At 45.0% G+C, this 24,736-nt stretch overlaps 1 protein-coding gene across 10 annotated transcripts in view; it reads right to left on the bottom strand.

The window, feature by feature from the left end:
* The window catches only part of PTPRU (protein tyrosine phosphatase receptor type U), a 373,235-nt gene that overhangs the window by 78,470 nt on the left and 270,029 nt on the right, over window positions 1-24,736 (bottom strand). For 6 of the 10 annotated variants that reach the window (XM_081920503.1, XM_081920504.1, XM_081920498.1 and 3 more), the window contains exon 14: window positions 14,582-14,720. In XM_081920503.1, the coding sequence (XP_081776629.1) occupies window positions 14,582-14,720 (139 nt within the window). Of the gene's footprint in view, window positions 1-3,625; window positions 3,656-14,581; window positions 14,721-24,736 lie in introns of all 10 variants that reach the window. The other 4 variants (XM_081920500.1, XM_081920501.1, XM_081920496.1 and 1 more) reach the window with 1 other exon arrangement.

Raw genomic sequence — 24,736 nt, 5'->3', positions numbered from 1 at the left:
AATAGAACTTAGTTGCCTATGACCCTAAGCCCTTCTTTAAAAATGTTAGAAAGCTAAGTTTTAAATTTTTATACACACACACACACACACACACACACACATACACAAACACACATCCGTTTGCATGTTTTCACACCCCTCAAGTTCCACCACTACAAAATTTCTGGCTCCTGCCTGCTTCTCATCCTAAGCAGCCAATATGTGGGACCACTCAAAAATGTTTCTGTTCCACAGAAAATGAAGCTATTTTGAGTTTATTAGATAGTCAGGCTTACACTATTCATCCTCCAGCAGATCTATAAGCCATTATTCTCCTTGGTGTAGATCAATTAAAAGGGAAAGCTCCCCCATGAAATATGCTGACTGTGACCCTACCTGCCCTCAGACCCTCTTGCTAGAGTGGTGCATGCTCTGGTTATCTCCTGCTTGGACTACTGCAATGCACTCTACATGGGGCTACCTTTGAAGATGACTCAGAAACTACAACTAATCCAGACTGGTGACTGAGAGTGGCCGCCGAGACCATACAACACCAGTCCTAAAGGATCCCAGTGTGTTTCTGAGCACAATCCAAAGTGTTGGTGCTGACCTTTAAAGAGATATTTGAAGGCAGCCCTGTATTGGGAGGTTTTTAATGTTTGATGTTTTATTATGTTTTTATATTCTACTGGAAGCCACCCAGAGTGGCTGGGGAAACATAGCCAGATGGGTGAGATGTAATAATAAATTTAGTAGTAGTAGTTGTAGTTGTAGTATATTGACAGTGGCCTTTCTTAAATAGATAACTTCTAATGAAGTGTCACCCCCCTCTCTGCTCTTAACTGGCATTTTAGCACAACTCCAATGAATAAGAATGTGGGTCTGAAGCTCCTTCCCCAATTTCTTTTCAGCATCTCTCCCAGGCAGTGCAGGAAAATTACTGCAATGCCCACTTATACTCCCATGGCCCTTTTAAATACACTTAGCCCACAGACACCTCCTTGCAAAACAAAGCAGAATCTGTGGCGCTGTCTATCCTGTGATGCTCCACTTACGTCTGATCAATACTATTGATCAGTCCCCCGATGTGATTTTAAGTGTAGGACTTTTAATATCAGGCAAGTTGCTCAGCTCTGTACCAACACAGAGACAATGCCTCATCATTTGCCTTTCATTGCTCCTAACAATAATAGCACACCCAAGGAGGCATTTCAGACTGAAGATGCCAAGGTGAAAGTCAAAACACTACGATACATCCTAAGAAAAGGCATCTGGAGATTCATGGCAAGGGTGGGAGAAATTTCCCAAGTCCTTCCCTGTTTTGGCTTCCTGGTTCTCTCTCTCCTCTTCATTCTGTAATTCATGAATTCTGGTTTAGCCTTGATAATTCCTCAAATTAAAATCTGCACCTTTCATTTTGTTTATTTGCATCTTCGCTACCCCTTCCTTGTTGCCAGTGTGAAACCCTGAAGAAGAAGAAGAAGAAGAAGAAGAAGAAGAAGAAGAAGAAGAAGAAGAAGAAGAAGAAGAAGAGCAGCAGCAGCAATCATAGTATTCTTGTTTGTGAGTGAAGAAGAAAACTGGCAGAAACTCATGCAGAAGAAAAAGTGTCTTCCGCTTACACTAAAGCTATTTGGATACAAACGATGCACTTCTCTTCTTTGGTTTCATGATATTCAATTCTAGAATCACAGAACTGGGGGTGAGCTCAAAGGTCATCTAGATGTAGGAAATCTGAAGATACGGCATCCCTAATGGGGTAGCCATCTAGCTTCTGCTTATAAATGGAGAGATGAAAAATTGAAACGGACCTTTCAAGGTGATCTGCTACACTGCTGTGAACAACCTGTGCCACACGGTGTTCTTCTTAACACTTAACCAAATCCCTTTCCTTATAATCTGATTTTGTGGTCCACCATACTGAGCAGCTTTAAAAAGCAGTTTAGAAACACTGTAAGCAAATAAATGAGAGGAGTGAATCTAGTTCTGTGCACCTTGCTTTTAACTTCTTATTTACAAAGCTTCTAGGCCACAGATTTCAAAAGCTCCTTCCTAAAACTGGGACACATTTCTATACCAGTTAAATCATTGTCTAGAGCAGGAATTCCCAAACAGCTTTGAAATGGTTCCACTGTATAAAAAATGCATTGCTATTAATTTCCATTTATTAAACCTTATGCAATATATTAACCATCTATAGAAATAAGGATACAATTTTAAATAACCCATTTCTATTCAGAAGAAAATTGAAATAAAACCTAGTACAGTAGTCTTAATTCTTCTAGCACTGCATCATTATGTCCCTGGGACTGGTCTGGTGTGAAAAGCATCTTAACATGGTCTTAAATTAGGAATTAATAAGTAAACAGAAATCTATAAGCATGTGTGTTTACTAACAAGAGATTTGTTCATTTCTGTGTAAGCTAGAAAAGGCTTCACTATCAGAAGGAAATATTCAGCAGGAACAAAGCCCGCTGTTTCTTTGATTCCATGAAAGGAGAGGCAAGTCCTTGGAAACTTATCAGGCTTGGAATAAAATCCAAGTTGGAAAAGAATAGCAGGCTTCTCACCACCATCACCCGTCCTTGCCTGCCCTCACAGCCAGCACCTCAAAGGACCTTTGCCTTTCTTTTCCCTGGCAAAAAGCAGCACTGGAAGCAGCAGAAGTATCAGGGGTGTACAGTTGGGAGAGAGGAGGAATGATGTCCATAATGGCTGGGGCTGGTTGGAGCTGGAGACCAACAGTATCTAGAGAGCCACAGGTTCCCCATCCCCGCAGTAATGGCCCAAGGGACCAGGGGATACATTGTTCCCTCGAGGGCTTGTGCGCTTGCTTTAGATTTGCTTGAAAAATAATTCCTTCTGATTTGGAAACAATTTCCGAGGCAACCTTGCGACAGTTCATCAATATCTACTTTTGGGGTGGGGGATGTCAGGCATGGGCCCCCCGAATCCTGCCCTTTAGGCCTGTCTGTCTGGCCCTTGGGACTCTCTTCAAACCACACCTCTTCCCTAGCCACACCCCTCTTCCCAAGCCACACCCCTAATCTACCCTGCTTTGTTCCACTCTCCTTGGGTGTTTCTGTCTGTCTGCAATGTGCCCTGGAACTCTAGATTCTGAGAATGCCTCTTGCTTGCCTGGGTGGAGCAGGTAAAAACAACCCTGATATACGAAAGGAAAATCTAAATTTGCTGCTCCATCCACTTTTGCCTCTGGCCCCAGCTAACCCCAACATGTGACACTGCTCCCCCAAATGAGGTTGCCTATGGGGCTGAAGAATATTACCCACTCCTAATCTTCATAAGACAGGCTTTAGATGAATCCAACATAAGCAGTTGCAGAGGTTTAATTTCCAGATGGGCAAAATCCATTAAATGAAACATGGTGGAAGCTGAGTGAGTTGTATTCTCTTGAGGTGTATATAGCCTCTCCAAAAGGCATTCCAGGTCTTGATCCCCTCCAGCGTCAAACCCCTTCCCCACCTCCCTCTGGAGTCTCTACATTTTATTTCAGCAGCCGTTTCCCCCCCCCCCCACACCCCTGAAGCCCCCCAAAATGGTACTTTAACATTTATGTGACAAGGAAAGGGAACCAACTGGGAGCAGCGAGCAGCGGAGCGAGCGCGAGTGAATGAGAATTACTTACGGGTAATAGGAATAGGAATAGTAGTTCCTCCTGGCAAGCGTGCAAACAAAGAGAAACAGCAGAGATTGCATAAGCAGCTTTTCTCAGCAAATAATGAAGGAGAAGATGGGATATTTGGAGCCTAAAATGACAACAGACCAGAGACTGAGCCATTGTCCATGCAAAGGGAGGGGGAAGGGAGCCGGAGATAGAGAGAGGGGGAAGGAAGGAAGTGCAGGGAGACAGAGAAAGCAATCAGCTGGAAATGGGAAGCAGTTTTCGGACATGCTTGCTGCTGCCCTGAGGGCAAGCAAGGTCACCTGCCAAAAAGGTTTAGAGAGGGTAAAGATGCCAAGTAACTCGCTTCCCCACACCTGCAAACACACGTACTTCGCAAACAGCACATCTAATTTCAGGTGCCCTTGAAATTGTATGCTGGTAACTGAGGAACAGATAATCTGGACTGCTGCAGATCTAGTGCTTGAGATTGTGATGTAGTTCCTTTGCTACAAATTTGTTCTCATCAGGTTGAAAACAGAGCACTTGTTTTGTTGAGCAGCTATGGTGCTACCCATAACAGAGGTATATCGCCACCCCATCCCACCATGTCCCACCTTTGATTTTCTAAAACACCACCTTGTGTCTCATTCTGAACTTCACAAGGCTTTGTGATTCTAATTCTGGCAAACTTCATGTGCTCTCTGGATGCTAATGCTGCAAATATAAAAACAAGAGACCTCTTTATTTCTCCAAGCATTGCAGAGGCTAAATCAGGGGTCCCCAACCTTTTGGGACTTGGGGAGGGGGCACTTTTGGACATCTAAGGAAGTGTCACAGGCACTACAAAATAATCATTTCATGTAAGAAAAACTGGGGATGCTCAGAACCCCCTCCTCCCCCCAAAGCAGAAACTCCTATACCCCAGTGAATAAAACACAGACAAGAAAGCAGACGATAGCCACCCCCTCAAATAATAAAACAATAAAACTCAACCAACTCCCAACTTATTTTTTAAAAAAATAATTAAAAATTGGGAGTGCCAAGATGGTGTGTCACATTATTGTGGTGTCATGGGTGCCAGATGGAGAATTCCAGGGCTACCTGAAGCCTTCAGTTAAAGACAGCGACTTATATTTGATTCTTTGTTGGGGGGGTAGCATTTGAAGGGCCACTGCAGGCATAGTTTCAATTTGCTTCATTCTAGTTTTAATGCTGTTATTAGCTGTATTGGTGTTTCTGAGGGTCAGATATATTAATGGTATATTTATAAGCCTTCAGAGCTCAGATGTTTTGGACTACATCTCCCTGGGGCTGCCTGGTGCTGATGGGATTTGTAGTCCAAAAGATCTGAAATGCACACTGCTGGCGAAGGCCAATACATATCCTAGCCAGCAGACTCAATCTTCCACTTCTCACAGCCAATGTGTTTTCTAATATTCTTCCTAACAGTTCCATTCTTCCCATCACAGCTAAACCTGCAGGGAGGCAACAGGTATTGCTCATCAGTCTGGGAAGAAGCGTCCTTTAGCCTCAGCCAGAAATAGCTCCGCAAATCCTTCCCTATCATATCTGCTAATAAGCTGGAGGCCTGGCTGTTTCCCAGGCAATTTCTTTGCTTCCATTAGCTTCCCATGGTCAACTTCACCACATGAGAGGTATAGCAAAGCATTGCCCAATTGTCTTCCTGAGTCCAGCACAGCCTCCAGCAATGGGGCTCCTGGACTTTTTTATAGAGTTGTGTACAAGGGACAATATGCTTGCAACAAAAAAATTGCAGGGTCCAGGGTGCCTATTTAGTGTTCCAGCCAGCTAGCCAGCCATGCCCTCTCACATGATATTCCATTCCATTTTCTCAACTCCCCTGAAAAGCACAGCAATCTGTGGCTTGAGGTTTCTCTGAGGAACCCAGTATCTCCCCCATGGTTCTCATGGGGACCTGTTGTCACTCACCACCCAAGTTCACTATTAGAGGGCATAATTTCTGCAGGTGCAGTTTATGGTCACCTCCTTGTGTTACAGAGGAAGGAAAAGCTGTACCAAGCTGAAATGCTCCACATTAAAGTCACTGTCTCTTGGCCTTAGTTCCCAGACTGAATTTTAAAGTAATGATGTCCAATATCATTTCACAGCTTTATGTTTCAAATGCCCTGTTTTAGACTATCTGCAGAAGCACTGAGAACTAGAGGCCAAAGGGACTCTTAGCAGAGTGAGGTGCTAAGATCCCATAGTAGCAGAGTGAATTGTACCATTTCAGACTGCTCCCCCACATATATAAAACCCTGCAAGCAAAAACTTAGCTCAGCAATGGATGAACTTAGCGAGAACTTGCAGGACCATCCAACAATGTGATCTCAACATGCAATCTACCTCTTTGAACTGCAGACTGAGATCACATTGTTGAATCTATTCTAACACCTCAGGAATCTTAATAATCTACTCTCACAGCCTTCATCAACCCTTCCATCATCCTTGGCCACTGGCCCATGTTGTTTAGAGCTGATGGGTGTTGTAGTCCAAAGCATCTGGCGGGCACCAGGTTGGGGAAGGTTGTACCTCACTCCCATGTTATTCCTTTGCATTGTGTAGACCAGGTAGGCCAGCATCCAGATTCAGCACCCATCAGCCCATTGACAGTTAGGGCCCAACCACCTTGGCAGAGTTCACCAGAGCTGAAACCTGCTTTGTCTCTCTCGTTTTCTCATTCCCCCAGTCATGGTCTTATTTGGATGCAACGGATGGGTCTGGTAAGCAGGCTTGGTGAAGAAATATGATGCAAATGGAAACCTGAGCAACAATTGCCTGTGTGCACTTATTTGTCCCAGCAATCAATGTATGGAACAGAAATCAATCCAGCAAATGCCATAAGTATTCATTGCAGTTGTTGCTTTCAGTCCACAAATAATTGTTAATTTTCCCTTCATTTTGCATTTTGGTTCCTTCGCACCGAAATGAATGGGGCAGAATAATGTAGGGGTGGCATAAATTGCAAAATGAATTACACTACTTAAGTGACATAATTTTACTACAATGGACAATGGTGGAAAATGTAGTTTTGGGCAGAAAGTGAACTGTAGTGGAATGGAAACAGTTCTGTATGCAACGAAAGCAGGGCCAAATGGAAAATGATGCCCTCTTTGATCCCAAGCAGGAAGCCATGTACTATCTTGCATTTCCTGCAATGCCCTGCAGTGTCTGTCACACCATCACTCCTGTGGGAAAGTGAAAGTAGCAAGCATCTTCCTGGACCCAGCCAGCACTACCAAGCCCACAGTTTGGAGGTGGGAGGGGACCAAACAGGAAGGTCACCAAAGAGCTCCTTGCTGAGGGGCCATCACACCTGGTGCCAACCCTGAAACCAGCCCAATAACACACCAAATACGGAATTGTCAGGAAGGAAAGAGACACCACTTTGGGTATTAGGCCATTCCTTTAGCACAAGCAGCAGCCATCTGTTGTTTATTTACACTCTGAATCCAAGGATCAGCTGACCATGGATTTGCAAGGAACTCCAACTGAAATGATTTAATCAACTGCGACATTTAAAATGGGATCAGCCAAACACCTTGATTCAAGCGAAGAGATGGATGTCTGAATGGATTCTTAACCTGTTGAGGAAAGGCTGTAACAGACAAAGTAACACTGACAGCTTATCTGCTCTGTGCAAAGACTGAGGAATGTGAATAAGGGCTCTACAGGAGTGTCTTTAATATTTTGAGGAAATCTACCCAATCTAAGAATCTCCCAGGAGCCTTTTTAAAGGCTTGATTCCCTCCCACCAACCACCTGCATTTTAATCCTTTATGAAGCTGATAATTGAAGAAATAAACCATTTCCAATTTCTCCAGAACACACAGTCAGAGTTCTCCTCTTCACAAGACACAAGACTTTGTAATCTTATTCCTCCTCAGCAACCCATGTGGCCATAGCTCAGTGGTAGAACATCTGCTTTGCATACAGAAGGTCACAAGTTCAATTCCCACTATCTCCAAGTAGGGTTGTGACTGTCCCCTATCTGAAACCTGCTGCTAGTCAGTGTAGACCATGAGCACCCAAAGTGGTAGGCTCCATAAATTGTTGGGCTTCAACTCCCATTATCCCTGACCATTGACCATGCTGGCAGGGCTGATGGGAACTTTAGTCCAACAACATTTGGAAGTCGCCTAGTTGACTGTCACTGAGCTAGATGAACAAATGTTCCGACTCAATATAAGCCACAAGCTTGCTTCCAAATCTGGTTTCCAAAATGAAAGCAACTATTAAAAACAGCACAGATAACACAATGAACTGGTAGCTAGCTTCTTAAATTATGCAGCATGATGGGGTGATTTGCTAGGAAGTGGAGGCAGCAGTGAAGACAGCTTGCCCCCTATCTCTGTAGTAGTCGGGGAAAACCCTAGCAATGTAACAATAAATAAATAAAAAGGGAGCCCTGTAATTCAGGGCTTATAACACTGCAGTCTGTTCTGACTGCCTGAATCTGTGAGTTTTATACTGCTCAATGGGTTTCACTGAAAAGCTGAGCTAGGAATCCCTTGGATCCACAGATCCTGCCACTCTTTCTATTATTATCCACATATGTCCTTTCAATTGTTGTTGGGTTTGTTTTTGTTTTTTTGAGGGGGGGGAGTTGCATGCAGAATGAAAGACCAAGAGTGATATGCTGCATCCCAAATTATGACTGGCATGGGGAAGGTCAGCAGTGCCCTCTGTTAGGTTCCCTCCTCCATTGGTGGACCCTGACGATAGGTTCACCCAACAATGGCAGCATTGGCCGACTCTTTTCATTTCCAACCATCATCCATAATGTCGGGTGAGTGCTGTTCATGGGCACTGTGGGAAATTTAAGTGGCTGCCCACCTCTGCTGCCATAGACCTATGACTGGGCAGGTACCAGCACCAGTAAGCTCTGCCAAGTAATGGTGGTCCCAGTAGCTGCCTAAAGGCACTGAGCACTGATACCTAGCTTGCCCCTAATTGTGTTGTATCTGATCTGTGACTTTCAACCTTGGTTCCTCAGGCGTTGCTGGACGACAACTCCCATCATCCTCAGCCAGCTTAGCCAAAGGTGAGGGATGATGGGAGCTTCACAAGACACAAGACTTTGTAATCTTATTCCTCCTCAGCAACCCACGTGGCCATAGCTCAGTGGTAGAACACCTGCTTTGCATACAGAAGGTCACAAGTTCAAGAGCATTTGGGAAACCAAAGACCAAGACCAAGAGCATTTGGGAAACCAAAGTTGGAGAACACTGTATTCAGCTGTGTACACACTACCATTTACCTTGGCCCCAGTGCATACCCACTGCTGTTGTTTGAATCCATGTGCACGGGAGGTTATCCACAATCCATATCCTGTAGATAAATAGGTACCACTCTGGTGGTAAGGTAAACGTCGTTTCCGTGCGCTGCTCTGGTTTGCCAGAAGCGGCTTAGTCATGCTGGCCATATGACCCGGAAGCTGTATGCTGGCTCTCTTGGCCAATAAAGCGAGATGAGCACCGCAACCCCAGAGTAGGTCACGACTGGACCAAATGGTCAGGGGTTCCTTTAACTTTACCTATGTACATTTGAGACAGCCATTGTGCATACACACAAACAACAACTTTATGAATGCTATTTGTGTGGGGAGTAACAGGTGCAGGGAGACCCAAGACATGACGCACATTGGGAGTGGCAGGCGAAAATGATGAACTATGCGGAATTAGCCAAGCTGACCGGCAAGATTCGGGACCAGGACGACCAGAGATTCATAGAAAGTTGGAGTAAATTTATGGTGTATTTAAAGGATAATTGTAAAACTTTAAAAACACTGGCAGGACTGAAATAACTCCTACAATGTAATAAATAAGAGATTTAGTATTTAAAATACGTGAGTCAAAGAAACAAGGGATACCTGTTGAAGGGAAGAAGGGAAGTCATAAGCTCGGCAGAGCTAGAAGTATAGATGTGATTTGATGTATGGTATGAAACTGTGTTGAGAAAATAATAAAAAATTATTGGGGGGGGGGGACATGACGCACATTGGATGAAGACTCACTCTCTGGCATGTACTGCAATGTGCAAATGCATCTTGAATAGCAGCAGTAGGGAAACTGTGCTTTAAGCCGCTAATGTGTGCATAGCCTTACATAACTAATATTAAAAAGAAATCCTAAAATGAACTGAAGCTCTCCTCGGTTGATATGAGGGCCCCTCAATTGATATGAGGACCCCTACGGAGCTGGCATTTCATGTCTGCCAAGACGCTGCGTGAGCTGGCACGGCACAGAGCCCAGGTGAAAGAAGACAGACCTCCCTCCTCTTCCCCCTCCCTGTCGCACAAGGTTAAACAAATCCACTTCAGACACAGAATTCTTTAAGCTCAACACTGCTTGGCATGTCATCCTTTGCAGAGCCATTTATGTTACAGTCAAATAGCGGCACGGTTCTGGAATCTGAAAGATGGGCGCAAAAAAAAATGCTTCACAACAAGTTGGTAGAACATCCCAGCACATTAACAGGACTTGATTGTTCTTTGCCAGGATAAATTAAATGACATCCAGGATTTGTGCCCTTCTGTAAGACTGTAATCTGACTGCAGCATTAGTCAGAAACCACCTTCAGCACCAACTACCAACACGTAACTCTGTTTCCCCCATTTATCTCAAGACATTCCTATGCTACAGACCTAGGCTACATTCACACCATACATTGAAAGCACTAGAATACTACTTAAAACAATCATGGCTTCTCCCAAAGCACCCTGGGAAGGGTAGTTTGTTAAGGATGCTGGGAGTTGTTAGGAGACCCCATTCCCCTCCCAGAGCTACAAATTCTAAAGTGGTTGAACAATCAATCCCTCTTCACTGGAAACTTTGGGAGTTGTAGCTCTGTGCAGGGAATATGGGTCTTAGCACACTAGAGTTCCCAGAATTCTTGGGCGGAAGCCATGACTTTAAATGTATGGTGTCAACAGGACTTAGGCTGCATTCAAACATCCTTTTCTATGGTGCATTCATTATTATTTGTGTTCACCAGGGTGGTCACGCACAACCCCATTTTCAATACTGTTTGTCCTTGCAAAGGTTTCGGGGCAGTCACACTGCTCCATTTCCACTCAGTGCACAAGCTGTTATATCTTATACCACAAATGTTCTGCTTTATTTATTTTGTGGTTGTTGCTGTTGGACAGCAATCATGGGAGAAGCATCACAGGGGGAAAAAACTAAATGAGGTGATTTAAAAAGAACTGTAAGATGTGTGCAATAATTTAACCTGAGGATTGCCATTTGTCCAGTTTAAACTTTAATTTTAATTTATTTGACTTAATTTCGGGATGCATTTTAATTGACTGATTGCTTGTTTTGTGTACATTGTATTATTTATATGATGTTAGCCGCTCTGAGCTCCGTCTGGGGAGAGCAGGATACAAATAAAAAAATATTATTATTACTATTATTATTATATTTGAAAAATGTGTATTTTTAAAAAGCAAAACAAAAAACTAAAGCAGAATACACCCAACACTATTGCACTATTGCACTAATAATGCACTATTATTGCATCAATAACATGATGCAGAATATACCTGTGACAAAACCCCAGTCTGGAAGGGGAAAGTGTAACATAAAGAAGCAGCTATGGGTTAATTCAAGCCAGCATGTATGTTTATACAGAAGGATGAGGGTTGTGAGAACATCACAAATCCTGTCTCTGGGCATCCACATGATCTTTAGCTCAGGACTCCAATCCAGATTCCCATTCCCCCCCCCCACTTTTTCTTTCTCTCCCTGGAAGACGCCCAATTTTGTTTTGAAGGCAAAAAGTTTCACAGTGGCCCCCAATTCGATCCGCTTCCAAGCCACGGACTGTCAGGCAGTGAGCAGCATGCAGTGCAAAGGCAGAAGATGCGTGAGGTGGATAGCATGCAGCCAATCCACCAGAGACTCATGAGCGTGTGACTCCGTCCAACCTCTGCGATTCCTGCTGGCCTGACCTGTTGCGCCTTGCTGACTCTTGTCATTCCCCGGTGGGCTGCTTGGGGGAAAACCAACTCCTTTGTCGGGGACTTAATGTTCCTGAAAGGGCAGAGGGATCGTGCCTACCCAGGCAGAATGGGAACTCATGAAATATAGACGGAACACAAAGCAGGCATTGCTGACCTGCTTCCTTGCCCCCTGCCAGCCTTAGCTCTGAAGCTCAGAGGACTCTGCGGGATCTGTGCTGAGGAGCTGTCCAGCCCATTAGCAACCTGGGTTGTAGCAATGACAGCGGCATGGTGTTGCCACTGGAAGCCAAGCTGAGGACCGCTCTGCTGGGACCAAGCAAAAAAGCTCACACGGGTCTCTCTCTCTTTCTGCTGCCCACAGTTCTAAACTTCTGGGTAAAGTGATTGACTGACTGGCATTTGTAGGCCAGCCTCCACCACGAGATCCCACACTGTGGCCTAGTCACCCTGTGCCAAACAAGGAGCCAACCACCCTGTCCAGTTCAGGATTGGGGCTAAGAGTTTTCAAAAAGAGTTTTATAAGTGCATTTGGGGTGCAAGAACACTGTGCAGGATCTGACCCTTATGCTTCACAGCTGTTAAGCAGGAGGATCTGATCTTGCATGGCGCTGCTCCTTTGAGAACAGCTTCCTCGATATAGATTGAATTAAAGAATTTTTTTAGAAAGACATTTGTTTAAAAACCAGAAGCTTTTCTGTTAGGTATAATAGGTGAGGAGATATCAAAAGAGGATAAAAGACTCTTTATGTATGCAACAACGCAGCGAGAATGCTACTAGCCCAGAGATGGAAGGAAGAAGTACCAATAAAAGAAGAATGGCAGACGAAACTGATGGAGTATGCAGAGATGGCGAAACTGACGAGGAAGATCCGAAACCAGGAAGATCAAGTATTTTTAAACGACTGGAGTAAACTTTTAATTTATTTAAAAGACCACTGTAAACAATTAAAATTATTGGCTGGGATGTAATGTGGAATTAACTATGATAATTATGGATATATAACAGATGGATAACAGTAAAAGATGCAGTAAATTCAATCTTGAATATGGAACCCATGGAGGGAGGGAAGCAGGTCTGAAGGTTCAAAAGAACCTTGTTGTTTTCATGTTTGAGATGGTTAAGTTAAAATGTATAAAAATGTGGGGGGGGGGGACATTTTTTTAAAAAGAGAGAGAGAGAGAACAGCTTCTCTGCATGCCTGGGAAGCCACTCAGGAAGGAACATAATCACGCAGGATCAGATCCTTCAGGGACCAGGAAGGAACATGAAAGAGCTGAGGCCTGGCAGTGGGGAGAAAGCCACCCCCATCTTCTTCCACAAAGATGCAGCCACCCAATAGATCTCTCTTTTTCACAGTTTCTCAGCAACTCCCTTGTACCAGTCTCTCCTCACTGCCCAAAGCCTCATCCCTTGACAACCTCAGATAGCTCTGAGCCCTCAACCTGTAGTGATCTGGGGCTACCTGAACCTAGATTCCTCTGAATAGGCAAGTTGGGAATCAGACCTCGGCCTTGTTAACGTAATATGTCTCAGCGTTCCCACATAATACGCCATGAACCACTCTGGATCAGGTTACCTGAAAGATTACCTGTCCCTCTACAGACCTCTAAGATCGCATAGAATATATGGGGAGATTCTACTTGTGTTCTTCTTTTCTGATTATTTCATTTTTCTCCAAAATAAAATATGAATAACAAAGAAAAATATAATGATAACAATGAAGGTGAAGAATATCAGGTGTGTGGCAAGGGGAAATTCTACTTGCATCTCTGCACCCTACAGAATATTAAGGCTGGTGATCCTTGCCACACCTGTGCTGTGGAATACTCTTCCCTCTGCCATACATGAAGCAGTAACCATCAGTTGCTTCACTCCTTGTCTTTTTCCACAGGTTTCCCCTGACCCATCAGACTGCATCCTGCTTCATGTTTTTGAATCCTCTGGTATTCTGTTTTTATTCACTTTTGGATGCTTTTATGTTCCATTCTGCTGCTTTACTGTTTTCAGCTTGTGTTTTTGTTTCAGCTCATTCGTAACAGTATTTCTATACTGCCATATCATATACCAGGGCGATGTACAACTTTAAATAAAATAGATTGTTTTAGTCCGTACACTGCTGAGACATTTTCGAAATATAAAGCAGTTTGAAATGTGTTTAATATAAATAGTTGCCTGTTGATGTTTTTGTTGTTGTTAAACATTAATACCCAGCTTCTAGCCACTGGATGTTAAAAGTTTGTCTTTTGTTTATTGCATGCAGTCCATGCTGATAAATTCATCCTTAATCCCTGCTGAAACCAGTTTAGAAACACAGAATTGGAAGGAACGACAAGGGACATCAAGTCCCCTGCGATGCAGAAATCTTTTGCCCAATGTGGGGCTCAAACCCATGACCTTGAGATCAAGAGTCTCATGCTCTACAGACTGAGTCCTGCCTAGCAAAATGAACACAGGACCCATGACACCCTAAAAGACTTATGGTGGGTGGGGGACCTCTTTTTTCTGTGCAGGGCTGCATTCCCTTAGCACACTTCTGATGGGTGCAGAATGCTGGCAGTGGGTGGACTGTTGGGGAAAGATAAATTGCCCTTTTTAAAACTGATCGCTTGCAGGGGGCCTTTGAAATTAGGCTGAGGTGTAACTGCCCACACCTGCTATTAGGCTTCTTGCATGTCTGTCCTGTCTGATCTGCCATGATCCCCTGATTGTTTTGTGCCCCCTCACCCAAAGATCCCTGGTTATGGGGCCTAGAGGAAGGAGGAAGATTCTTCTAGGTTAGAACAATGGCTCAGTAGGATAAGGGAGGGAAACAGGTGAGTGGCCTGAGACTCTGGCTGGCTACTGCTGATGCCCTCCCTGCCTCTCCTTCCTCCAAGACTTTTCTCTTCATCCGCCAGAGCAAGGCTGCTGGGCTCCAAACGAGGTGAATTGAGCTTTGCGACCAGAGAAGCAGCGATGGCGAAGGCAGAAGGGGAAAACATTTCCTTACCCTTTCCGTATGACGACAATGATGGCCCCCAGGAGGATGATCAGCACCACCAGTCCTCCAGCGCAAATGCCCAGGATGAGGCCCATTTCCTCCGAGTGCTGGGACACTTCCAGGGGACGCTTGCTCTCTTTGCAGGCAGCTGCAGGGGATAAAAAGAAAATAGCTCTGGCCTGTTGTAGTGGTATATGTAGAACCATCTCCTTTCTCCTGCATGTGAAATATGTGTGGAAGCTCCATTCTTTAGCTGATGAGGTTTCTGCTCAACTCCTTCCCACAAAGTATTTTTAAAAGTGGCTGAACAAAATGGCATTGAATTCCAAAAGAGAATTCCAAACATGCTTATTTTTCTAGAACACAAGTATGTGGAACCTTTGGCTCTCATTCATTCATGACCACTGACCATACTTGCAAGGGCTGATGGGAGTTGTAGTTTAGTATCACCTGGAAGGTCCAAGGTTCTCCACTCCTGCCACAGCCCTAAAACCAGGAGCCAATCACCCAAAGAAGCTGACTCGAGGTAGATAGGAGACTGACAAAAGGGAAATGTTCCATGCTACATGCAATTTATTTATAGAATTCATGGCACTAGTGCAGACCCCCCAACATTTCTCCAATGAAAGTAGGGAAATCTCATTTCATAATGATAATTTTACTGTTTTTATCTCACACATCTTACTGGGTGTGTAGCCACTCTAGGTAGTTTCCAACATATACAAATATCATCATCATCATCATACCACCCATCTGGCTCGGTTTCCCCAGCCACTCTGGGTGGCTCCCAACAGAATATAAATAAATAAATAGCGATAAAACATCAAACAACAAAAACTTGACTATGCAGGGCTGCCTTCAGACAGCTCAGGGGTTGGATAACCCCATACCCTCCAATATTTCTCCAATGAAAATAGGGACATCCTAAGGAAAAGAGGGGCATTCTAGAATCAAAAACTGGGATGGCATCTCTAAATCAGAGACATCCCTGTAAAATAGGGACACTTGGAGTGTCTGCTAGTGGATGGCTCAGGACAGCATCTGAGACGGGTTTATTTATTTATTCAAAATTCTTTTTCAGCATTTTATGCCCTCCCAAGAAAACTCACAAGGCAAAATACAATGCAGTCACAATCTCAAAATACACAATAAACTCCTGCAATAATTAAAACTCCTGATGGATGGTGGTTACGCTACTGAAAGATATTTCTGCGTATCAGTTTCCACTGGATCTTTTGTTCCTTTTATTGAGATATATAAAAGGTCATATAAAACCAAGGTATCAAACTCAAGTTTTCTATATTATAACAATAGCCAGGATAATGTACATGAGAGCTTGGGAAAAAAACCCAAAGGCCAAAGAGAATGGATTTTTAAGGAAATTATGAGAGCAACTCAATACTGTCAAAAGAACAGCTTTATTTAAGAAGAAAGAACGGGCCAGGGAAGAGATCGACAGACAGAGTTTGTGAAGAAGGAACAAAAAAGCTCAGGTCAAGGAATAGACTGCATATATTTATAGAATTGGAAGATTTCAAATGGAAAGTGGTTTGTGTATGTTTTAGTATTTGGAAAGGGCTGCTAAATATTCTGTCCAATCAGTTATTTAGTATTCTTATATAAAAGGTAAAAGGTAAAGGTACCCCTGCCCGTACGGGCCAGTCTTGCCAGACTCTGGGGTTGTGCGCCCATCTCACTTAAGAGGCCAGGGGCCAGCGCTGTCCGGAGACACTTCCGGGTCACGTGGCCAGCGTGACATCGCTGCTCTGGCGAGCCAGAGCCGCACACGGAAACGCCGTTTACCTTCCCGCTGGTAAGCGGTCCCTATTTATCTACTTGCACCCGGAGGTGCTTTCGAACTGCTAGGTTGGCAGGCGCTGGGACCGAGCAGCGGGAGCGCGCCCCGCCGCAGGGATTCGAACCGCCGACCTTTCGATCGGCAAGTCCTAGGCACTGAGGCTTTAACCCACAGCGCCACCTGCGTCCCAGTATTCTTATATACTGTAGTATAAATATTTGGTATTATATGGAACAGGGCATGCAGTTTTAAAATTTCCCTCCAGTCCCAAGACTACAAAAAGCCCAGTACAAAATACAATATGGAGCCATCAGCTATACTGCAAAGCAACAACATAAAACCAAACTCATGGAAAAACAGAGTGAAGCAAAAGAGTATTTAAGGTACTCTTAAAGCCCTGTAATGATCCCCACTGCCAGTGAATTCTAGAGGCATGGAGTCATTATAGAAAAGGCCCTCTCCCCCATTCCTGTCATCCTAGTATGTGATGAGAAAAACCTTCTTCCTAAAATTCTGGAGAGCTGCTGCCTGTCAAAGTAGACAGTAATGAGCTAGGTGGATATACCATCAGATTGTGGATTTCCTGGAAACATGTGGGCAGATATTGCAGGAAAGAGGATTGGGGGCTTTTGGTTTGATCCAGAAGTTCCTATGTACCATGAAGGCCAAGGTACTTGAAACACTTTCGATAATTCATCAATTGATAGTTCTGGTACATATGGCACAGAACTGAAAGAACATAGGAAACTGTCTTATACTGAGTCAGATCATTGGTCCATCTAGATTGGTTCTGTCAACACTGAGTGGCAGCATCACTCCAGGGTTTCAGGCAGGAGCTTTTCTCATCCCCCCGAAGCTTGTAGACTCTCCTTCATTTGAAATTTTTAAGCAGAGGAGATGCTTTAATTGAGTTTCGTTCAATTCAGGGGGGTTGGACTAGACCTACGGACTAGATTCTGTGATTCTATGATTTTATTATTCTGCAACACCCCCCCCATTGCTCACTATTTTAAATGTCTTAAATGCTTCAATCTGTCCTTAATCTGTTTTGAAATGTTCTAGTTGGTTTTAAAATGGTTCTAAACGCTGCAAATATTATGTCTTTGGTTCTGGCTGTTTGTCATCCTGTGCCCCTTTGGGCAGCAGAGAAAATTGGTGAATAAAATAAGTAAATAAGTATTGCCCTGATAAGAATCTGCAAATGGATTGATAAGCAATGATCTCCTTGAGACCACCTGAAAGCTGCTTTATAACAAAAGAGGCTGATATTACGGCTCAATAGTTGGGAACAGATCCTTGGCACCTTGAGCTGCCCTTGTGGAAAGCTGAGAATCCCGTCTGTCTTTGTGGCCTCTACAATTAAAAGCGAGAACTATCCCGCCCCCCTGGGCACATGTGAGACCAGCCACGCCCTGCAGTATGCTGGTTACCCAGCTGAGTGGAACATCACCGAGACCAAGCCACAAAGAGGCGTGGATGTCCTACCTATGACCTATGGCTCTGTCCGGAAAAGGCTGGGCACAGTTTCATGGCCGCTCAAGGCACATCTTCAGCGAAGCATGCACAATGCCTGTTTAATGTTCTAGCAAACAATCCAATCTAATCCCACATGGTGTTTTGTTTCATGTGTGTGGGTGGGTTTTTTAAAAAACAACAACACCAAAATGATTTTGCTTAGTGACTTGATTTAAAGAAAAATTATCCAATCAAACATATACAAGACATGCCATGTACAGTGGTACCTCGGGTTAAGTACTTAATTCGTTCCGGAGGTCCGTTCTTAACCTGAAACAGTTCTTAACCTGAAGCACCACTTTAGCTAATGGGGCCTCCTGCTGCTGCCACGCCATCGGAGCACGATTTCTGTTCTCATCCTGAAGCAAAGTTCTTAACCTGAAGCACTATTTCTGGGTTAGCGGAGTCTGTAACCTGAAGTGTATGTAACCTGAAGTGTATGTAACCCGAGGTACCACTGTACTCCCTTCCCACATCCATACATCCATCCATCCGCCCATCCATCACACCTACCCAAATAACTGACCAAGCTGTAGTTGGGGCAAATTTTCCCTGTTACACAAATTTTTAGAGATCCTTTCATGATTAAATAGGAATCCAGCTGCCCCAAAACATATTCACATGGGTGAGACATCAAATGAAGAAAGCAAAAGTTGTTTTAAAATGGGGGGGGGGGGTGTTTCAAGCCTGAGGGCTACATTCCTTTATGTGTAAACTTCTGGGGGGCACATGCCAGTAGAGGCTGGGGACGGAGGAATAAAGTGGGTGGGGTGACATATGTGATTCTTAGTTTTGCACAAAAGTCTACATTTCAGCTATGCAGGAGTCAGAGCTTTCTACACACAAATCTCACCAAACAGGCAAGAGGGGAGGCCTATTCCAGCCAGGCAAAAGCACTTGAGGAGAGAGCAGAGTAGGGATGTCAAAGAATTCCATCAGAAATGGAAATGGGAACAGAAATTGCTGCAATTTGCATGTTTGTCCAATGTCCAGAATGCAAATCACGCAAGCACATATTAGCATCATACACCATTGTTGTTATTTTAATCCACAAACTTCACATAAAGAATTACGTTGTTTTCCGAATTGTCTTTTGACATTTCCTCCCCATTGAAATGCATTGTAACTAAGTACGTAATTAATTTGTGTTTGTTTTAACCATAGCAGGTAGCACAATGAGTTATGAAGTTTCAGTGGAAAGAAACTAAACTGCAGCTGAATGGAAACAGTGTTGACAGGAAAAAAATTCGCTGCCTCCTGGCATTCCTTAGAACAAGGCTGGTGAGAAGTGAAGTCTCCAGAGAAGAAGGCCCAACAGCTGGATAAAGAGGCCCAGAGAGCTGTGTTAGGCCCCTTGGCTTGAAGTTCCCCTGCATTTTTAAGAGTCGAGCAATAATGTCATGCAAAAAGCACTACAGAACATGCTTTGGGTTCTGACAGTGCTCATTCCATTCCCTGGTGATCTGTCTGTGCTGTTGCATCTGTGGACCTTGGCAGTTTTCAGCTCTTCATTAAAACCCTGTCACTCCTGCTTACCCTCCTCCATTGCTAAGGCTTTAACTTCAGTGATGGGTGACCTTCCCCTAGTCAGGCTTGAGGGGAGAGGAGCACAAGATTATTCTCCCTGAAATCAGAAAGTAGCTCATTCTCCCCGACAACCCAAAAGCCAATTCAAAGCTGTTTTAGATACTGGTGTTCCCCTAAGATTTCCTTGAGAGCATGGTGTCATCCAATCCCTCCTGCAACCTGTCTTTGAAAGTCCCAACAGCCCTCACTTTCACCCACTCACCTGCCTCCTCCTAAAGAGCCACGCATGCCTCTCTTGCCGCTTTTGTTCTGCTGGCACGCTGTGTCCAAGGAACACTAAGTGTTGTGGCTTTCTCATTGTTATTAACACATGGCAGTAGCACTGGGAAGGTTACAGTTCCCAGGGCTCCTGGCAAGGGTGCTGACTTGCCCCTCACATTGCAGGGGCACATCACATGGTGCATCATGTTACATGTCATGTGACATGTCGCCATCCCCACCTAGCACTGGGCGAGGACACGCAGGTATGCCGCTGCCGCAATGCCAGCGCTTGGCCTCCTCCCTGCGTGACATCAGGCAGGGTCACATGATTTGTGAGGAACCCAACCCCCTCCTTGAAAAATTAGGGGAGGCTGAAGACCCCTTGGTCCCCACAACATGGCGCACCTGGCTCCTGGCTAGGGCCATTGTTCAGGGATAGCCATGGGGGTTGGAGTGGAAAGTGTTTTGTCCCTCCCCCTTATGTTAGTAGTAGGAAGGAGGAGCAGCAATAATAAGAAGAAATATGTTCCCATTTCTGGAAACCACAGGACGTGAAGATCGCTCTTGTGCTTGAATCCAGCCACTGTGAGAACAGCATGCTGGACTTGATGGGCCATTGGCACAGTGCTGGTGAAAAACTAACCACCCACCATCTTAAAGTGCCCAGAAGCACTTGTTTGAGTTTTAATATGCACATAACCAACAGTTATTACCAATAGATTGTGGGTGGGGTGGAGTAAATCCTAGTTGAGCATTTCTGGGTTGCGCTCCATGGCGACCTTGAAGTAATGGAACATGTTACTTCTGGGTTTCACCACTTGCGCATGTGCAGACGGTCAAAATGATGTCACACACGTGCAGAAGAGGTGAATCACGACCTGTGCACGCGCAGACGCGGGTTGCATTCACTTCAGGATGCGAATGGGGCTCCGGAACGGATCCCGTTTGTATCCAGAGGTATCACTGTAGCTGGAATTTGTCATCCCCCCCCCCAAGCAGCCTGAATTCATATATTCAAATTTGTGTGAGTACTCTATGCCTCCCCTACTTTATGTGCCTGGCAATGCCCCTGCTCCTCGCACCCGACACATAGCCATGGCAGCATGCCAAGCATCAGAGATGAGAGTGAGGAGCGGATGAAAGAAACATTCCTCCCTTCTTTGGACTAGCATGAAAGGTGATAGAAAGGGGCCTGACGGTCAGGAGCGGGTGGTCCAGAGGCAGGATGAAAGGGGATTGCAATCTAAGGAAGGGGCAAACATTTGGAGGTCATGATACTGATTGTGCATTGCAGCGAGCATTATGAAACATGCTTCATAATGTCCAAAGCACCTTGAAGCAAGCTGCATCAGTGTTGACCCTTGGCACAAGTCCCTTCTTTGACTCTGTGGAATCAATGGAAACCAATCTGGGTGATCTCATGGTGATATGTTGTCCAGGCCCAGGAACTTCCAAGAGAGATCTTTCATAGAGATTCAAGCCTTCAACAGACAGGCTGAGAATGATCGGTCTCTGGATTTACTGTTGCTTTATATTGTATTTTGTATCCTGGTATTGTTTTTCCCATGCTTGTAGCTGAAGGAAGGAGTCAAGCTTTCTTGGTTGACCAATAAACTAAGCTGAAACTAATACTGTGTGTATGCTCGTGTGACTTCCACAGTACATTTGCTCCCAGCAAGCCTCTGCCAGTTTGATTCATGTGCATAACTCCAGATAGCTCTGGTTCTGCATTCCAGAAAATGCCATCCCGTGCTCCACACACATATCATTTACTCGGTTTAAAAAAGATGCTCTGCTATCCCAATTTAACAGATCAATGGACAGGACAGGACATGATTACAGACAAACACAGAAAGAGGCGTGGAAGGCCTCCTTCTCCTCCAATCCCACAGAGGAACCTCCATCTGCCCAGTTGCTGTGTTGTGAACCATAAAGAGAAATTAACAAGAGGGCTGTAGCCTTGAAGTACCACCCTGTGCACATTTATAAGTCCCAATGTGGTCTGTCATTGACAACAGATTGATTTAAAATGCAGGATAAAAAGTTGCCAAACACAATAAAACACCTGCAACAGTTTTAAAAGGAGCAGGGGAAATGTCACAAGACTAAGGGCCATGGCCTGCTAAATTCTACTCAGAGTAAACCCATTTAAATCAATGGACGTAAGATAGTCATGTCTATTCATTTCAGTGGGTCTCTTCTGAGTAGGGCTAACACTGCATGCAACCCAAAGTTACAGTCCCCCCAAGAAAATGAGTCCCATTATCCTCACCCAGCAATCTTAGCAATCCCAAATTGTACGCTGCTGGAAATTTATTCTGCATTTGGGGGTGGGGGTCGAGAAGGAGCTTCTTTTGAAATTTTCAAAGAAAGCTATATTGAATAAAACAAATTTTGTATTATTACAAATGACTATAAGGAAGATTTCCGGGACCACTTTTCATTAATCATAATAACAAAGGAGACTTGGAGAAGCACTCTCAGCTAATCAAGGAGAAGCACTCAAACACTGGCCACATTCACACCATGTATTTAAAGCAGCATTAGACCACTACAAACAGTCATGGCTTCCCCCCAAAATCCTGGGAGCTGTAGTTTGTTAAGAGTGCTGGGAGTTGTTAAGAAGCCCCTGTTCCTTTTACAAAGCTACAATTCTCAAAGTAGTTTTGTTATGTACTGAGTTGAATAGGACTCAGAATGCAGCAGTCTGATTGTTCCTGGAACAATAGGATTCAGAATGCAACAGTCTGATTGGTCCACAGGAGCCACCCAATCCAGCTCCAGGTGGAAGTGAATCCGCAACCTGATTGGCCTACAGGAGAATCTTGGAATTAGCCAATCACGTGAGGCCCACTGTGTAAATAATGAACAGTAGTGCCCCGCAAGACGAATGCCTCGCAAGACGAAAAACCCGCAAGACGAAAGGGTTTTTCGGTTTTTGCGTTGCTTCGCTAGACGATTTTCCCTATGGGCTTGCTTCGCAAGAAGTAAGCCCATAGGGAAATCTCCGGGGACCTCTTTTAAATGCTGGCGATGGGGAGCAAAGCCTTTTTCCCCCCCTCCGGCCTTCAGAAGAGGTCCAGGAAGGCCGGCAGGGGCCGAAAGGCTTTGCTCCCCACCGCCAGCATTTTAAAAGCGGTCCGGGATAGCAGGGAAGCGCTTCCTGCTATCCCGGATGGCTTTTGAAGGCAGGTGGGGGGGAGCAAAGACTTTCGCCCCCCGCCGGCCTTCAGAAGAGGTCCTGGACCTCTTCTGAAGGCCGCGGGGGGCGAAAGTGTTTGCTCCCCCCTGCCTGCCTTCCCGGGAGAGCGGAAAAACGCGCTGCGATTCTCCGCTCTCCCCGACGGCTTTTGAAGGCAGGCGGGGGGGAGCAAAGACTTTCTCCCCCCGCTGGCCTTCAGAAGAGGTCCTGGACCTCTTCTGAAGGCTGGCGCGGGGCGAAAGTCTTTGCTCCCCCCCCCCCCCGCCTGCCTTCCCGGGGGCTTTAAAATCGCCCCAGGACAGCGGAGTCCTCCGCTGTCCCGGGGCGATTTTAAAATGCTGACGGGCGGCAGCGAAGCCTTCGCTGCCGCCCGCCAGCATTTTAAGATTGCCCCGGACAGCGGAGAAGTCCTCTGCTGTCCTGGGGTTTTTTAAAATGCTGGCGGGCGGCAGCGAAGGCTTTGCTGCCACCCGCCAGCATTTTAAGATCGCCCCGGACAGCCTCCGCTCTCCCGGGGTTTTTTAAAATGCTGGCGGGTGGCAGCGAAGGGTTTGCTGCCGCCCGCCAGCATTTTAAAATCGCCCTGGGACAGCGGAGGACTCTGCTGTCCCGGGGTGATTTTAAAGCCCCCAGGAAGGCAGGCAGGGGGGAGCAAAGACTTTTGCCCCCCGCCGGCCTTCAGAAGAGGTCCAGGACCTCTTCTGAAGGCGGGCGGGGGGCAAAAGTCTTTGCTCCCCCCCGCCTGCCTTCAAAAGCCGTCCGGGACAGTGGAGAAACGCGCTGCGTTAAATCATAATTTATAAGGGGAGAGCCTTTTGCTGTTGGGAACTGGCTCCCAGATGGGAATGTGGCCCTTGATCCCAAACAGAGTCTCCACCCTTTCCCTAAACCAATGGTTCCCAAACTCCCACCCTCAAGACCACTTCAGAATTTTTTGTGGTCTTGGCAGACCACTTAACGATTTTTCTGCCTGTCGCAGCCATCACACCTTGCTGTGCCAGGTGCTGTGTGATTTTTAATTGTATTTTTATTGCTTCTTTTATTCCTCATACTGCATTGCATTGCATTACAACTCGCATTCCATAGAACTCAACTTGCAACACAGTAAAAGACATGAAATAAAATCAGCAATAAAATACAATTGAAAAAGATCAATATGGGTACCTAATGTGGGCAGAGCTGCAAATCCACTTGAATAAAGCTTGCCTACCCCTGGAGGTCGATGGACCACAGCTTCGGGACCCCGGTCCTACAGAATCATCATATGGTTTTTAATCCCTGCTGTCCTTCAATATTCTGCACCAGACAGTTGCACACGCATAGTTGTGGCCATTTTTCACTTCTCACTGAGACACAATTTTTAACTTGCTTTATGGTGGATTTATTCCTGCCTATGATTTTGGACCTTTGCAGTGGTATTATCCATTTGGAAAACTGCAATCAGGGCCTTGAAACCCTTTTGAGGTGTTATCATCCGAAGAAGATTTGGCAATCCATGACCTTATCCGGAAGCCTATTGTGAGCTGCTTAGAGCACCCTTCAATACGATAATAATAATTTGCTTTTTGTAAGCCTTGCTGAAACGTACTCTTTGCAAGTGTAATGATACTTGTCAGTTGCTTAGAGCGTTCTTTAATATGATTCTTGTGCTATGTGGTTCTTTGTAAGCCTTGCAGAAATGCACATTTTGCAATTGTGATAATACGCTGCCTATTTTATTGTAACCTCTTTTCACCAATACATGGTTGTTACATTTGTGCACATATAGCTATGTCCGTTTTTTCATTTCTTACTGTACTACAATTTTTAACTTTCTTTATTAAGGGCTTAGTTCTCCCATCTCCTCTCTGTCCCTGAATCC

The sequence above is a fragment of the Podarcis melisellensis genome (assembly GCF_964234715.1).
Source record: "Podarcis melisellensis genome assembly, chromosome: 8".
Taxonomy (NCBI): Eukaryota; Metazoa; Chordata; class Lepidosauria; order Squamata; family Lacertidae; genus Podarcis; species Podarcis melisellensis.
Note: the sequence above shows the minus strand (reverse complement) of the source record. Positions and strands in the feature narration are given on the sequence as shown.